This window comes from Phalacrocorax aristotelis, chromosome 3 (genome assembly GCF_949628215.1).
Source record: "Phalacrocorax aristotelis chromosome 3, bGulAri2.1, whole genome shotgun sequence".
NCBI lineage: Eukaryota > Metazoa > Chordata > Aves > Suliformes > Phalacrocoracidae > Phalacrocorax > Phalacrocorax aristotelis.
Genome location: NC_134278.1, coordinates 83,650,462 through 83,669,411, shown reverse-complemented (window position 1 = coordinate 83,669,411; position 18,950 = coordinate 83,650,462). Strand labels below are relative to the sequence as shown.

The 18,950-nt window shown below is 36.3% G+C and overlaps 1 protein-coding gene across 1 annotated transcript in view; it reads right to left on the bottom strand.

Moving 5' to 3' along the window:
* SLX4IP (SLX4 interacting protein) overlaps positions 1-18,950 on the bottom strand; it is a 78,475-nt gene that overhangs the window by 32,852 nt on the left and 26,673 nt on the right. The window contains 2 exon segments of the mRNA XM_075088230.1: positions 3,370-3,493; positions 6,770-6,859. Of these exon segments, the coding sequence (XP_074944331.1) occupies positions 3,370-3,493; positions 6,770-6,859 (214 nt within the window).

Sequence of the window (18,950 nt, the reverse complement as noted above, 5' to 3'; positions counted from 1 at the left end):
AGGAAATAGAGTTTATACCAAAGCCTGTGTCCAAAGACGAAATTAAAGCTTACTTTGGCAAATTGGTCATACTGGTCATTTGGGAGGGGTGGGGAAATTGTTCAGACAGGAGGAAGAATAGGAGGAACTTGCTTGTCTTGGCTAGTTTCTCTCATTTTTCCATTCTTTCTTTCTTTCTTCTCCTGTGTGTAACACCCACAGATTTCCTAATGAAATGGTATGCGACCCACCACACACTGCTGTGTGGGTGTAACTTAAATGAAAATGAAATGTAAAGTAACAAGTAACTTGCATGGATATTTATATTACATGCCACAAAACTGAAAGGTGGTATTAAATAATATTAATATTAAATATAACATAACATTAATATTAAAAATAAATTGTGATAAGTGAAAACTTTCTCTTCAAAATAGTTATGGTAGCCAGTTTAAGAACAGTCTTCTCTGCTCAACAGATCTAGACAGCAGGATGAGATTTGCTCATCAGAATAAGGTAGCTTAGCTTCTATTTCTGAAGAAAATCCTTACACAACATGTTTTGATATTAGAGGAAGTCTAAAATCTTACTAATATTGGTCTAATAATTCTGACTCTAATAAATTTTGAATACATCCTGCAATATGGAGAGCAAGCTAATTAAAACTGACCTGAAAAGGTGTGAGTTCAAATAGGGGTGTAATGCTGACCTGGGATACCTGACGTAGTAAATAACCAGCTAATAAGCATCTTCATGTTCCTTCTGTAGATATACTCTCCCTTACAATAGCAGGGGTTTTACAGCAGTGAAACTCTAGACACAGACTTGCATAACTTTGAGCAAAAGAAACCACATTCAGTTCAAAGAGCTCAAAAACTTTTAATAACCCCCAAATGCAACAATAGCTGCAAGCTTAAACGTTTCACCAGCAGTACCTACAGTATGTCTATGTAGTTAGCCACATACCAAGCCTGCACATTTCTTTGTATACTACAAAACACTGTAAACCAAACATTGGCCAGCTATCTTACACTTCATCTGTTTGTGAAAAAACACAAAAACATATCTTTGTACTCTATAAACAAAACCTGTGATCCTAGAGAGGAAGGCAACACACAAGAGGTTTTGGAGCCACGTTTGAGTGATGATAACTGCTAAAGACTATTAGACTTGTGGCTCACCTAAAAGGGTCAGTCCCTTAGAGGTAGGTCCCAGTTTCTTCAGTGAACACCTACCTATTCTGTTATTTCCTCCTCAGGTAAGAACAGACTTGAATGTAACTTGAATAAACTTGATTCTTGGACTCGAACAAAGCACTCCTTCCTTACAAATTACAGCCCTGAGCAAAGCAGACTGAGAGACGGGTAAAGAGGTATTTGGAAATTAAGTTCACTGTGAATGTTCATTATCACAGACTCTTTTCTGTCTTTATTTGTTTAGTGTTAATTAATGATGGTGAGATTAACTGCAGAAAACCGATGGAACAGTAATTCTGCCTCATCCAAAGTAAATATTCTTTAATATAAAACTGTCACAGTTATTACTGATGATCTCCTCAAATGCATATCCTTGAGTTTTTCATTTTCAAGAAACAAGCGCAAGAGTCAAGCAGAAGATAATTTCATAACCCTGGGACAGCATACCAGTATTTTTACTGAAAAGTTCATGATATATAAGAAATTATGTATCATATATATATATATATAAGAAATTATATATAACATTTCACAACCACCCTCAAATTAGTGTTGCATCTGTCTGCGTATATAAAAACAATTGTTATGTATGGCAATTTTATCTTACAAAATAATTCTTTCTGAAAATCTACTTTTTACTGAGGCAGGGAACTTTAATAAAAAAATATAATTTGGTAAAAAGAAAAATACCAAAAAACCTCAACAAATCTCAGAAATTCTGATCTGACCCTCTGTAACATCCCTCTGCTTTCACTGTATGAAAATTCTATTTCTTCACTCAACCCCAGAAAAGCATGGGGACCTGAAAGTTCATGTGTTTTATAAACATCAATAATATTTTCAAGGGTAAAATGTAGTTACAACTTGCAAGGAAAAAAAGGGTTTGAAAATCCTTTAGTCTCCTGAGGCACTTTTTACTTACATGGTATTGGGTTCTTGTGGGTGGGGAAACAACCCCCTCCTGTCATGCCATAGCAAACTGGCTCCCATATATGCCTAACATTTTGCAATAATAAGCCAACCATACAGTATTTAACCTCTGTTTTCCTTATTAAGAACACTCATTAATATTGAGAAGTGTTTAAAGCTGCAAGCATCAACTGGAATTCGATAGGAATATACCCTTTCAATAACTGAAAAGGTTTTGAAACGCAAAGAATTTGTTCAGAATTAAGATTGTCAATATAATACACAATGGATTCAAAAATTCGTATCACTATGCTGCAATTATATTGTCAAATTCATATTTAAGCAGAGATCTATTCCAGTACATTTAATGAAATGTGAGAAACCATAGCCAACACAGCACTTTACTAGTGCAGCCCTTCTTTTCCGTGACAAGTTTCTAACATGCTCCAGGCTGGTAATTTTAAAAAGTCATTATTTCCTAAGAATTACTTAAAAATAAATTGCTTGTGTGATATAACACCAACAGATAAGCCTATCAAGTGTAAAACCCACCATTATGACCAAAACAGCTAGTGCAATAACATTAAACAAAAACTGGCAAGCCATTTCGCCCCAAAGCTAATCTAGCATTAAAGCACAAGCTATACTGTTTTAACATACTATTATCTTTAGTTTAAAACATGCATGTACTGAAATTGCACCCATTAGTCTCGCCACCCTCACACACATGAAAAAATAAATGTAATAATAAAAAAAGTTCCACTTGGGTAAATGCTCTTACTACTGTTCTCTTCTGCACAATAATTACTCCCAAGGCCATTGATGCTACTGCCAAACCTGCAGTAATCCCGGTGAGATGACAGATGCCGTTTATTACATCATAGCAACTTTTTAAGACTGAACAGATTGTCAGAAGATAGAGAAGTAAAGGTATTATTTCTAAATTTAAAACTTTAAATGTTCAAGTGGAAAGGATACTCAAGCCAGCAAGACTGCCATCAATGTTGGAGGACCCAGGATTATACCATTTATACTTTTTAATTCTAATGATAGCGTCTTATACTAATAGTACAAGTGTTAGGTTCATTTTTCAATAACATAGAAAATTAAAACTCACTTATTTTTTTCAGTAACATAGCTGAAGTAATTTCAGACCCAAACAGCGGCTATTTCAGGCTTACTGGCATTCCTGATGGCAAATTTCTCATGGAAAAACTGAAGATCAGCGGTTTCCACCATACTTTATCTTACTTCATTTCACAGTAAGTTAAATAATTTATTTTACCAGTAAGAAACAAAGGACCAGATGTCACATGTTCCATTGATTTCCACTGACCACGCTTTTTAGGCGCTTCCACGTAGTGTTTGACCCTTGAAGCAACAACTTCTTCTAGCAGCATGCAGACCTCCTGAAAGAGCAACCATTGTCTTGTTTAGATCTAAATTTACATACATGCCCACAGATACACAGCAGAAATCAATACAAAATCACTCGCTTTCACATAAATAGGAAAAACATTTTCCACAATTAAGTGCTGAAGTATTATATAGAGATGAGAAGCACGTAATTTAGGAAGTGAATGGCAACAAGGCCGGGGGAATCAAATAATTTTGCTACAAAATGAGAGAGGAAATACATTATGAGTGTCTCACTTAGCAGAAGAAACTCATTATATTACAATATTAATAATTTTTGACCAGCAAATTAGTTTCATTCGTATGCAAAGTAGGGGGAAAAAAAACATGTTAAAAATGTATCCTAACATTAAGTAAGCAAAATATTAGTAAAAATCCTCCCAGGAATTGTCAACACACTATTGTCTGCAAGAGTCCTTATAAACCACAACAGATATTTTGGTTCAATTCAGTGTAGTTTTGGGGGGAAGACTCCGAGCTCATTAGGTGACAACAACCTAATTTCTCTAGTTCATTTTGATTTTTCTGCTCCTAACCATAATCGTTCATGTCTTTCATGCTTCCTTCGGCAAAGCACAATAAAAACCACACACAACTCAAGAAGAACAAACTCTTCAGCCAGAATAACCATAGAAAAAGAACTTGGAGAAAGAGCAAAAAATTAATCTCTTGAATGCCAGAATAAATTTTCAGATTAATACATATGCACATATTTGACACTTTTCCCTCAGTATTCCCATTTTCCATTGTGCATAAAAATGTGCTCACAGAAATTATACTTCATTGCACAAAGTAATATCATTTTACCTTTTTACAGTGTTTGGACAAGAGACAAAATTATGTTTGTACCATCTAAACTAAAATATCTTGGCTTCAAGCTTACTTTTGATTATTCTAGAAAGTATGCAGAGCAACAAATTTTTAATGTATTGCTCTAAACGGAAGCAATGGACATATATTGGTCAACCACAAACATTATTTTCTCCTTACAGTAAGAAATACATTTTCCTTTCTGCTTGAAGAGTACAATTATAAAATACTGTATTTACTTATTCTTCTGTTTAACTCATTAAAGTGATCTCATTACACATTCCTTCACAGGACTATATGTTCAGGTTAGAATGAAAAGGTCTAAAAAGCAGTGGAAACATAGTGCACATTTGGTTCCTTCTGCAACAATAGAGGTTAGTATGCACTTCCTTAATTTACATGGAAAATGTTTTAGTTGTTATGCTTACGGAAATATTATTTAAATGGTTCTCCACAAAGAACTATACAGACCTATATTTAAGAAAACAAACAAGAGCAAGCTTCAAGAGAATCGTATCTACGTACTTTCTGCCGGTAAAAAGAACTTGTAACTGAGAGCTTCTAATCGCATATGGAGAGATTATAGAATGGCATGAATAGAAGTCGGTTTAATGAATGTTTCTCGAAGTACAAAGATAAAACTTTGACTTTGTTATTCCAAGGGAAAAGGGATAGGGCAGAAAGAGAGAAAAAGCTCCCAAATGCCTCAGTTTGCATCTCACAGCAGTCCCAAGATGACTCTGTACTATGCACGTGACAGCAGTGTGCAGACTGTGGTCTTTACAATGCTCAGCTCAACAATATGTGCTGTACTCTCTTACACCAGCCTCATGCTTGTGGGTCCTCATTCAGTTCCCAGCCTGGTCTACATGACCCGTGCTCCAGCAGAAGCTGGCTGCTGACAGGCCAGCACTGCTCCCTCATTCTGCTGGGGACCGCATTGCCAGGCTCCACTTGCTACAAACAATAGCCACTGACTTTCATCCAGGGTAAGCAGGGGATCAGCAGAAATCACGTTTGTGTTACAAGGGGTCTAAGAGGCATCTGCTTTTCCCACAGATAAGCAAAGGGGGCTGTACCACCATTAGTAATTTCCAGAATCCAGAAACAATAAAAATGTAGCAAACTGCTTGCAATGAATATGTAAAAGCTCTCAAAAAAATATGCAGGCATAATTTGCTTCCAATACCTTACTGACCTTCTTCCCACTTTAGCAAAGATTCTGCATAGGACTCTCAGAAAGTGATTGTAAAGACACTGGAATCGCACTTCTCAGTTGCCAAAAATATGCAACCTTCGTACTTCCCTCAAAACGTGCGGTCACAGAGTTGTAATGAATGCTGCCCCGTCATGCCTCTTTATTAAATCAATCATGAGCTAATTTCCTGAATTAATATCTTTTGTTTTGGCAGTCTTACAAAATACATTTTGAGAACACTTAAAAGTCAGATAACCAGGATAGTAAAGCTGGTTATAAATAGAAGGGGTAATGAGTATTAATTTAGTCAGAAAAAAAGAAGTCTAAAAGATTTCCCCTATTTTCTTCTTCCACTGCTTAATAAAGCACAAATGAACAACATGCTGTTAAATATTCTGCTTTCACTCCCTCAGGATATTGATTTATTGTTTCTTTTCATTTTATATTAACATACCACTTTGAGATGTATGGGGATGCTCTGCAGCAACAAGTTAATTATGCCATTATTAGGAAAGCTATCTGCTGAAAATTACCGTAACAGAGACTTGCGGGAAAGTCCACAGGCATTTGAAACATGTCCTGCATTCATTTGCAATAGGGAACTTCTCAAGTTCCCACACAGGCTGAAATAGGGGAAAACTCCCACCAGTAACTCATCACAAGATTGTAGCAGAAATCACACAAAGTCTGATGAAAGTTACATTCATAATTTTGCTGGTCACTGATGCACTGACTTTCCAAAATTTCATCTGTTGTCAGGATATAGAAATGATACACTTAAAGATGTGGAGTTTCTTTTCGTAAGATACAATGGTTCTACTATAGTTTATCATGCATGCTCATTATGTGTTCTTGTACCCTCTAAATGCAACATCATTCTGGAACAAGAAAAAAACAATTAATAGAAAGATACTTCACCAACAAGCTCTGCAAAAATGACAGCTGTCACAATCTTTTATATCACTCAGGATAATTTACAAACTTTCATGATAAATATGTTTTTAAAATTAAAAGTTAAGTCAGAGGAATCAAAACAGCATGCACACATACATGTACGCACACACAGAGTTTAAAAATTAAAAGGTGTCATTAGTGACACCAAAAGCACATATGGTTGACTTAGGGGTCCCACAGCAACCGTAGACGGTTAGGTGTAACTCACAATATTCTCGTAACACTGAAAAATTCTGAACAGTTCAAGGTAATCCAACTTTTTCCCTGCAGCCACATGCTTTTGAAGTAGAATTGATATTTGTTGTACCTCTTTCTCATGATCTGAAAACCAGCTGGTGTCTTTACTGGAGCCTTGAGGCAAAATATGAACATCCACCAAAACAGCAAAGTTCCCACACTGAAAAAAAACCAAAGAACAAAAAAAAAAAGAACTGTTCAACTGTAGCTGCTAAGAAGCACATGTCAAACAGCCGAGGCAGTAAACAATCAGGTAAGCATATGCATCTGATCCAGAGATACAACAGGCAGAAGATATAACTGTGGAAGATCCTGAAGTAAGGAATTACAAGTTTACCATTGTTTGCAGGCTTAATGAGAAACAAGAGCACCAGACCTACCTTGGATACCTCACTGAAAAGTTTGAACAACAAGAAGCACAAGTACATGGAATTTTCTTCTCCATCTATATGCTACTTTTAAATGTGAGTTCAAGCAAATTTTAACATGTGAAAAATTACCTATTCCTTCAAACTCCCAACATTCTATTTTCTGAGAATTTAGTACCATATTAATTATCTTATTTGCATTTTAAATGTATTAAGTCCTTAAAACTCAGCCTCTTTAGGAGTCTTTTCTTCTTTCCAAAATACCTAGTGTAAAGAACAGCCAGTTTGAAGAACTCGTGGTCACTACCCAATATTCACTGGCATCTGTCATTTAGCCAATACTATACTTTGAATGGTTAAATGATAATAAGGCTAACCTATTAGTAAACACTATATTATAGCTGTTAGGATGACACAGGCTACATCCCAAGATACATCAACTATTTCTGAAATTCCTTGATAGGCTTTAATTGAGGACAGGATGACATATGAGGTTTAATAATTTTCTTTCACCGGTACATCAGTCATTACAACGACCTTCTAAAATAAGGACGAGTGAACGGCACAAACACATCTCCTTAGTTCTGCCATGCACTAACTCACCCCTAGCGAGAGAATACTGCCTCTTACCATGCACAGAGCTATGGGTGCATTAAAAACTAATGCTTTCCCTTTCTTCTACTGTAACACACCACCAAATCTCACCCAGACATCCTTTAACTAAACAACTTGCAAGGTAAAAGCCAATTTCATAATTCTGTTTTGGCTGCCTGTGCCGCACTTGTGATGCAATAAACTCTATTTGAGAAGACTGGACATGTGCGGTCATGGCAATTGAACATCTGGAATGTCTGATGGAACAGAAACAACATCCTGATTCCAGACAAATCCCAAATGCGTATGTACAATTCAGCATTAGATTGGTCTTGTTTCAAGTGGACATAGCAGCGCACACTTCCCATCCTAACTCACTATCTCTCCATATTTGCTCTTCACTGCCAAACATCTGCAAACCCCACATCAGAATTTCAATCGCTAGCCAAATGAGTTCTAGAAATAGTATGATAACATTTTTACACTATACTTGTACATCACCTACAGTCTAAGATATACATCTATATTTTAGACTTATTGTATAGCAGAAATACAGTCTTTGAGAGTACCCTAACCTGTACAGTTAGTACAAAGAACAACATGTGAGCATCGATTTTGTTCATCATGACAGCATATTTGGTAAATTAGAAATCTCTGGGTGTACAAAACACAGATCTGTAAATTATCTGTGAACAGAAGTATTTAAATACCATTAAAATATAATTCATAGCCAGTATTGTATTGTATCTAGAATGCAGAAGTTTGGCAAATGAGACAGGCATTGTGAAATCATTTTGAGAAACTTCTACATTACTTATAGGTATCACTCACTGAAAGAGCAGAATGCTTTGATCTATTTTATCAAAAGGCTTCTCTTTCCTCCAGAGAACCAGGAATTACCAGATGGCTGCAACAGCAAACCTCTCCAAGCTTTAAACTGATGACAAAAAATATCTCAAAAAATCTCTGGTGAATCATTAATCAGCTCCAGCAAACTTTTGAGTTGACTACTGAACTTCAAAATTAGCAGACACTGCATATTATAAAGAGAAAGCAAAGCCAGTAAATTATTCATGGCTCAGCACTTACAACAACAAACAAGTATTTGATACATGAAGAATATTCAAATTATCAAATGGTACCCTTGTAACTTGCATTTTCTATTTACAGAAATTTTATATATAGTTACAGACGCAAAGTATAGTCCTGTTTTTCAAGGAGAGAGAATGTTTCTATTTTTGTTTGAATGGCAATATTTGTCTCATTTGCCAATCTTGAAACAACTGGAATAAAATAATGAACCATATTTGAAACTATACAATGGAACAGTTAAAAAATTATCTTAAAAATATTACAGACAAAGAAAGTGTAGTACTGCAAAGAAAAACAAATACATATGAATAATGTGTAAATCCTTGTAACAGACAAGCTTTCCCAATGGAATATTTCTATCCATCTGAGTTTTTGAGCACTCTTCTTGTAGACAGTGTACCTGGGACTATTTCAACATCCAAAAGCCAACAGTTTCGCCACTCAATTAGAATAACTTTGGGACAGGACTCAAGGAAGCATAACTGTCACAGACAGAGGAATATGGGGATTAAGAGAATATAAGCACAGATATTTCTGGTTCTCATTACCTCCTATTCTTCTTAAGTCCTGCTCATGATATAAGCAACAGCTCCCATGCAGGCTCCTCAACACTCTACAATTATACTCTGAAATTATACAACACTTTGTATACCCAACACCCGTATTTACACTTTATATGCCTTCACATAGTACACCTTTATGTATGATATTTACACTAAGCAGCTCAATACCACTTTGGCTGCTCCAGCAGCAAAGGAAGGGTTCCCTGAACAGACTAAATTCCTATACAAATAATTGTGCAGAACAGAGGGAAGTGGGACAAAATTGTATACTGTTTGTATTAACAGATTTGATGATCTTATGGGAAGCTTCTAAATAATTTTTATTCTGAAGACATGCAATTCCATGAAAATAGTAGTTTTTATTTTAGAGGAAATGAAGCATTTCCAGTCACTGTGGCTGCAAGAAGCAACTTGTGACTCTTACCTACTGTAACTGAAAGGCAAACACAAAAGAACAGAAATTTTTAATTTTATGTTTTCAACCTCAATCTAAAAATTTGCACTGGAAGTGAGGTCTGATTATTAGAGGTCTGATTGTCAAAACTGAAACACAAATGCCTGATTTGATGGGAAATGCCTTTGTAAAGAATAGAAAAACATTTTACTTTAAAACTAAATACAGAAACATGCACCAATTTCATATCCTCCATAATTCTAGAATTCAAAACCTCTTCATTTTTACAAGCTGTTTTTAATGTTAACCTATGTGCTATAACAGTCTAATAACATTAACTGTGTTATTAAACAAAGGGCTTTAAATGATCTCAGAATGTTGTTAGTGTATTGTTGTACAGTAATGGTATCTAATTTAGGAACCAAACTGTTTATACAAATAAACACTTGATAGATTCTGCAAATGGAAAAGATAACCAGACATGGAAAGCAAACAGAATGAATACCAAATCAAATGGTAAGTCAGTCAAGGAAAGTCATCTGCTCATAACCTGTTAAAATTTTGGCTCAGGATAAGCACATATTAGATGGTGGATTATCATCTCAAATTCCCCAATGAGCAGATAAACCCAAACAAAGACTTCCCCCCCCCCAATCAGGGGCTCCTACATGGGTACTCTCATTTCTTTAAACTGCATCACTTCAAACTGTGTAAAAACAGTCATTATAAACAAAAATACTTGGGATGCTGGGGATAAGTATGGTGAGTTTGTATTCAGTTACATCATCCCAAATGTGCTGTATCATTAAACCAGACAGCACTGGAAAGCCAGCCTCCCAAGGCACATATTAGTGTTTCCCATTTCTGTGATTATTCTACAGATGTGGGCTGTAGGGACGGAATTAATTGAAGCTTAGTTGAAAAGGAAACATATGATAGTCTGGCTAGCTTTTGGGGGCAGGCGGGAAGGAGGGGAGCTGCAACCATCACACACACTTTCACTCTTCAGAAGGATAGCTGCAAACATAGGTGACACCATCAGCATAATACTTAGCTTGATGTTTGCTGTCTCTGCTTCAGATTAGAATGGTCTTTGTAGTACCAAAAGCTTGGGAATTTTGTTATATTAATTGGTCTACAGAAAGACAATACCTTTCCCTATAAGTCTTGCCTTGTTTATAATCTATTTTAATTAACAACAATTTTGAAAAACATTTCCCAGTTCCACTGGGAGAGAAGCATGCCCTACACCGTACAACTTTAGCTCTCCAGGCTAAGCATACAGGGACTGTTTCTAGTGTTACCTCTTCCCTGAAACATGTGATATTTAGTTGCAGTGATAATGTGAATCCACTCTCAGACTGTGTTAATAGTTAAAAAAATAGACTGGATCCTGATGACCACTCAAAATGTCATGATGCTGAACAGGGCTTCCAAAGACATAACTGGTAGGAGGTATCACCAGTCTCCAGGTGGCAAAAGTATGGCTAAGCTTTTGTGGAGAAGTAAGAAAAAAAAAGCATATGTGAAATATCTTCAATGTTCTAAGTTCAATTAAGCAAGTTCAAGCATCTACAGTATTAAGCACATTTATGTATTGTCATTGGCCTATACACTGTGCCAACTATATTATGACAATACATATATTCACTTTTCATAGGCTTTTTAGGAGCAAAAGTTAGTTCTCTTTTATCTTTCTGACCCCAAAGAAAATATGCCTTCCTTTTGTTTATACATTTAGCACCAATGATTTTCAATATTTTGACTTTTTCTCTTCTACTGCAACAGGTAAAAATCATTTCAGTGAGTGAGCTTTCAGCACAGGAGATATATTTGTCATTATACAAAATTAATTTACCTTTCATTTACAAGCATGCCTAGAAGCACTATGATTCAAGGTAATATAGTTTCCCAAACTGCAGGACACACTTTTTCATGTAGTCAAATACGTTAATGTCCACAAATGCATGGCTCAGGATAGCTATTTATGCCATTGCCACTGCTGGTGCCTATATGGAGCAAAGGCGGTTTGGTGACATCTGACATCATACATTTTTCATTCTTTTAAGAAGTTACAATTTGATATATGCATAGTTTTTCTATCTCTTTTTCCAGAATCTCCAGGGTTTGGGTTTTTATTGTTTGTTTGCTTTTTTGGTGGGGTGGAGGTGTGTCCCAAAAACAAAGGGGGAGGAGAAGAATAAAGGGTAGAATTGTTTTTCACCATATAGTCAAGTTGCAGAGAAATTGCACCTTTCTAGTTACTGTTCAAAGCAAGGTGGTTTTTCAACTTTGAATTTCAGGAGAGTCTTTAGAAAACAACAGGTCATCAGTGATTTGTTTTATTGTCATGAGATCAATCAGAATATCACCCGCCAAGAGGAACTGGTGATTATACAAGGATTTCTCACCAGCTGATTCAGAAAGACTGCAGAACAGACCAGGCTCCAGAAAAAGCTACAAGCAGGAATCCTTAAGGAATTTATGATCCAAGTCCACTCTTCAGAATGGTCAAGAATTAAGAAGCAAAAGTCAGGGCGAAAAAAATAATTCCACTTTTGGCCTTTTGTCTTCTCTGGATAAGAACTGCTTGGTTCTGGAAATTTTGAAAATCTTGTAGTTTGTTATAAATATCGCATGGCTCTGAGGAGATGAGTTGTAACCCAAAGCCATCCTCAATGCTGAGCCATTCACTATATTATTGGGGAATACACAACTGCTTGTACTAGATGCAAATGGGACTAATGGATCTTGAATCACAAAAATGGAAAAACATGGAAGATGTACACAACTGGAAGAGTAACTAGAAATCCATACCCACACACTGAGCTCAGCTACAGTTCAGAAGATTTCACACCTGGGCTGTATATTGCAGTTTAGTGAGTGTCCAGCAAACAATCAGGCTGCCCTTTGGAAATCAAATATGGGATCCTGTCTTGTTTGCTAGAGTTGTAAGAAAGTTACAAACAGCTGGTCTTGTTAAAGAAGGATCATAGACATCAGCCAACATCACCTAGATATTTTTAGTCCCCTGCTTTCAAAAAAAATCTATGGGATCACTCTGCAACAGCAAAAAGGTCAACAGCAGGTCAACAGTAGCAGCATAGTGGGTTCTAATGTCGAGATGTACACTCAAAGATAGCTGTACTAAATTATACACAGATTCAGCAGGAATCAGTCAACCTAAAAATGCATTCAGACTTTCCAAAAGCAGGGAGGAAATTCCTCCTTTTACAAGCTGAACACAAATTACACCTAAGTAATCTTTCGCAAGGGTTGGCTCATTTTTTTAGGAGTATAGTTTAAGTCTGAGAAATTCCTAAAGGGAGAAGGATTCAATTTTCTGGTGTTTTAGTCAAATGAAAAAAGTAGTATCTGAAAATTTAACCAATGAGCTACAGGAGTATTAAGATCATAGTCAGGGGTTCCCATGCGAAGCAAAGAGATGCAAGCAGAGAACAAGCCTTTCGAACAAACTTTTGTGAAAAGTGATCTGAGAACACAACAGGCAATTAGGATGCAACATCAAGGTCATCTGTTAGACTCTTAGAAGATGCAGATAAACAGAATATTAAATGTAAGAAATGATGGGGAAAACAAAACAAGAAATACATGTGGATGATTCAACCCCTAGGAAAACGTGAACGAATCTAAGTTTCAAAACTGATGGAGCTGTGTATGATGCTGGAGGCTTTCAAATTAAGTCCAATATGCCATTGTTAAAGCACATAATTGTGAAATAACCATCCAAATCAACAGATTAAAATAAATTAAGACAACTCCTTCAGCAACACCCTACATATCTGCTGTGGTAAAGGACCTGCATGTTTTTTAGCAATATAAGAATGCTTCAGTGGAAACAGAGTACTTTAGTTCATCATCCCGAGTCAGGCTAAGCAGTAATTACTTCATCTAAACATCAGAACTGGTCTAGGAGAACTGCTCTATCAGATACAATGTTGAAAAAAAGAGGTCTAAACTGCATGCGAGAATTGAGCTTAATTTAGGTTGTCAATCTATGCTGGTCTGGTTCCAATTCTGTAGGAGGTTTTATAGCCTACATATTGAAAGGAGCCATGTAGCTGGAGCTCAAACAATTGCAAAAAGCAAGTTTTTCCTCAGGGCAAAGTCTCCAAGTAACAGTGCAATCTCAACACTGTTTTGAAAGGATGTATACCATGTCCCTGCCTGTGTCAGAACTGATCCAGAAAAATAGAAATAGTAGCACAGTATTTGTTAAGATAATAGAAAGATAATTTGAGATTCTAACAAGCTGCTTTCACCCTTTTGTCGTAAAATATTATTATAAAAAACTATGGTATCTTTAAAATCATCGCTAGCAAGCCATGAAGAAATACTAATCTCTACAGCAACCTGCGTTTAAAACACTTGGGGTTGGGAAGGGTGAGAGGCCATATTAACTGCATGGCTGAACATATTCACAATCTAAACACAGTTCATTCTTCACTATAAAATTTAAGGTCACTTCTTGGGGCTTGGACACACCACTGGAGTGCCACAGGATAACATGTTATTGCATGTCACTTGATCTTTGGTTAGCGGGTGCAAGTAAAGATTAGAGCTACCTTACCCAGCTCTCACCCTAAGCTATCAACAACATAAGTTTGGCATTATGAAAGTGATTCATGACGAGAAGAATGGAGTAATCACTGCTGTTCTAAACTTAAATTTGGGACATCCTCTGTGGTGGTTGTAGAAAGTCAGTGCTGGGATTTAGTTTCTTATCCAGGTAGAAAGACAAAGGAACTAGTACGCACGTCTAGACGCTCTGTACGTCTGAATCATTCATTCTGTAATGATCACATACTATATTAATAGGTATCATCATATTAAGTATCGAGAACTGGTAACCCTAACAATGACTGTTACCTTCCTTTGATTTCTGCACTGTAGATCAAAGTAGCACTTAGTTCACTATCAGCTTCTTCAATACTTCCTAATAGTAACTAAATTGATTTTCAAATGTAGCTATTTCTAACTATCACAGGTCTAGCAATTGGTTAAAACAACTAGAATGATTAGAGATTCATAATACATAAAAGGGCTTGCTTATTAACATCCCGCTAAGAAACAGCAGGGATGACTAAAGCTTCCAACAAACCTAAAAATCATAACCAGTAAATTTTCTGAAGAACTTACCGCCGGTAATAGACTTAAGGGCCTTTTTCAGACCTTTAACTTGTTAAATTATTTCCACAGGTTTTCACATATATGCTGTACATACTGTATTTTAATATTAATGAGCCAAACTTTAAAGATTACCAATTAAGTAACGGCAAGGTGCTGATGTATTTGTTAAACATATGAAAAGAATCACCATACACGACGGTGAAGGAGCTTACTAATACATCATCTGATTTTAGGTGCTTCTGCATATGCTAGTGGTGACTAGAAAATTAAGTGCCATAAAAAATTAAGGTGAAAAGATGCTACCCTCAATATCTTTTGATGTAAACTGTGTCAGAGAAAATAAAGCCAGCCATTGGATAGCATGGAAAACACAATTTACAAAATTATCACAAGGCAAAGAAGAGATAAACCACAATGTTTGATAAGGTAATGTGCACATTACTAAGATGAAGGGAGCATCAGTTCTCAAGCATATCATGCATCCAGTAACATATTTCTCGACTTTATTGTACAGCAGCTGCAGGGATGGGCTGACTTCCCTCTCACAGAAACAGAAGAGGGAAGTGAGGGCAGGTCCCATGCAGGAAATTGTTCCACATTCCCCAACTTTGCAATTATTTCACAAAGCCTCTGATTCCTTTTTATAGTAAGAGACAAGGTCTCACCTGCCCTAAAATTTACTTCCTTCCCTCCCTCTCATGAAGATGTTACCTACCGCAGCATGCAGCTACTGAAGTGGGAAGCAGGAGGCAACAGAAAACCAAAGCAAACATCTGCAGTCCATGTTTCAATATAAAATATTTGCAGATGTTAAATCATTATGCCAAAATAATTTAACAGATTAAAGATACATTGATTACACATGCTCAGACTTCAAGACCCATATATAAAAGAAAAAGTATTTTTTATTTGCAAAAAAAGGACTAGCAAGCCAACTTTCTTAATATTGTTAAATTTGCTTAAGTGGTTGAAACACCACATTTTCCAAAACTAAGCCAGGAAAGTTTCAGAAGTGCATGAAAGCTTTTTCAGAAATAGTGTAAGAAAAAAATGATTAATTTCTGATAAAGGCGTAATTCAAAAGTGACACCCTTTTGACAAAATCCTTCTATTAAGTGGAAGCATATTCAGTCAACAAAGCAGAGGAAAGCTCAACAAAATAATCAGTGCTTAATCTACAAAAGCTACAAGGGAAGAAACAAATGAACCTTTCAAGTGAACAAGTGAGGGTGTAAATCGTACTGCTGAAAAAGGAGAAGCAAATGGATGGAGAATACATCATATTTCAAAATGGAAACAGATCAGCAAAAACCTCAAGGAATTACCAGCTGGAAAGCAAAGGAATTATTTTTTTTTAATGTCCAAGGGAAAAAATTATTTTTCATCCAGCATTGAACAGAGTATGTAATAAAAAGACTTTATGCACAAAGAAAAATGCATATAAAAGGAGGAGGAGCAACAACTGATTCATAAAAATATGTAAAATATTAACACAGTTGACCACTGAAGAGTTAGCAACAAGCAAGGGTAAGTTGTGAAATGTACCGATTCCTGGTGGAAGTGTTTGTCACTAGAAAGGCTACTTAGACTCAGACTGAACCTGCTAAGGAAGCCGTTTCCCCATTTGTTTGCCCTTGCCCATTCTACCTCCATCTTCTCCTGAAGGCTGCTGCCTCCAGAACTGAATGGGTACAACTGCCCCCTAACTAAACCAGTTTTGATACAACATCTGTTTTAAAATGCACACTAAAAACTACTGAGTTTGAGAGAAATAAGTAGGGAGTGACTATTCATACATTTCTCCTAGCAAACTTCAGAAGTGGTAACCTCTTGTAGGAGAACAGGGCAATGAAAAACAGGTGGTGGCCAACTAGACCTTAACTTAAAATCAGATGAAGCTGAAAGAAGTACACCTGACTTCATTCTAACATCAGGCCTTCAGGATGCACCCAGTAACACATTACCTACCTGTAGGGAAGGCAGGTGTGTACAGCATTAGATCAGACACATGTTAATCAGTATTTATATGCACCTACCAGACTCATCAAAAACTTGTAAAAAAAAAAAGTGAATCCTTCTGCAAATATTCTACTTTCTACAACTCGGCTTCTCAGGCTGGGGGAGAGAAGTGCCTACCATTTTTCTTCTAAAGATTTGTACAACTGAGCTAATCAACTCAAGTCTCTTTGACTACGGGAAAAGAAAATCCAAACTAAGTGTGATCGTTTTTAACAAGAAAAACACTGAATGAACACAGAAAGAAATAAACTGTGTATACTTAACACAAGTACAGTTTGATCTATAACTGGTTTTGTCAGTTTCTATAATTCTTTTTCACACTAAGAGCACTGATAGATATAATATTCACATGTGGTCAATCAAGTAATGAAAACCCAAGGGAAAACACTTGTTTTTAATAGGCTGTATAGACAGTACAGGTAACACATTGCTCATTTTCACCTATTATGAAGTATAATAGAAACAACATGCTCCCAAGATTTCAGAGAAGTCCTATTTTAAAGCTGGGGGTGTGATGCCAAGAAGGACTGATTTCTTCTTAAAAAATATTTATCTATTTCACTGAGATCAAAAAAGCTGTTCCCTCAAAGAAGAAAGGATGTAATTTTAGTAATGTTAAAAATTACTATCAGTACCTAGGATTTCAACTGATATTTGGGAATACATTTAAAAAGAGTTGAAGCTTTAAATTTCAAAGCTTTTTTTTTTTTTTTTCAAATTTCCCATGGATTGTATTACTAATTGGGAATATGTGGGAAATATTTCCCACAATTACGTTAACAAAGTTCCAGTGATAATTAGCAGAAAACATTAAATTCACTGAAAATGATAAATAGTGTTGATTTTATGTAACAAAATGTACACTTTAAATACATAAGAAGTTATATTGGGTCAGTCCAAAGGTCCACAGTGACCCGTATGCTCTGACAGCAACAAGTAATAGATGTCTACAGGAAAAGGTTAAAAAAGGTAAGCAAATAACGATACTTCCCTCAGCAGATGTATTAGACGCTCGCCAACACGAGATTCCGGGCCTTTATATACCATAGGCTGTATCTGTATGTAAAAGTCATCAGTGATTGTTTTCTCCCAGAATTTGTTAAACTGGTTTATAAAACTGTGGGAATTTTTGCATCCACAGTATCCTGTGGCAAGCAGTCCCCCAAACCAATCACATGCTCATGATGAATCGTATCTTCTAGTTAATTTCAAATTATCATGTTGGTTTAATTAAATACCCTGGGCTGCTAAATTATAACAAACAGTCATTTCTTATTTATCTCTTCCTGCCATCCATGATCTAATAGACCACTATTATTCCCCACCCACCCACCTCCAGCTTTCTCTCTTCCAGGCTGAAGAGTGTTAAATTGTTCCTTATACTGAAAAAGTTCCACACCTCTTAGTTTTTTATTAATTCTCTTAGTCCCACCAAGGAGAACTATAAGCATACATAGTGTTTAAAAAGTACGTGCGCCCTCACTTTGTACCATGGCGCAGTAACAGTATTACTTAGCTTTCTTCATTCTGTTCCTACTAATTCCCCGAATTGCCTTTGCTTTTTATAATGCTGCTGTGAATTGAGCTGACACTTTCAGAAAATATTATAAACTTTAAGAAGTCATTCCTGTGTGGTGGTCCTGTGTTCAGGACCCATCATTTGCATCTGTAAGTTTGAAGCTGTTCTCCCTCACCACCACATACATCACATTTACCTCTTCATCTGCCATTTAATTGCACAGTCACCCTGAAATTTTTTTCAGTGCTTCATTGTAAGCCTTTGTTATTTGGCTCCCTTCTCAGGTCACTTACAAATACAGTGTCTGCCCCAGAGTTCACTGTTTGACTCCAATATTGCCTCCATCCACCTTTATCCTTTAGCCAGGTAATATATGTAAGAACCTTCTATGTCAGCTCACTTAAAGAGACAAGAGGCAAGGCCCCTTGTCAATCACTTTTGGAGAATCTAAATGGGCTATAGCAACCAGATTTCCCTGTTCCTTACACTCACCAGTTCCTGTAAAGAATCCAGAGTTCTGTGATGCATGATTTCTCTTTACAATGGGTGCT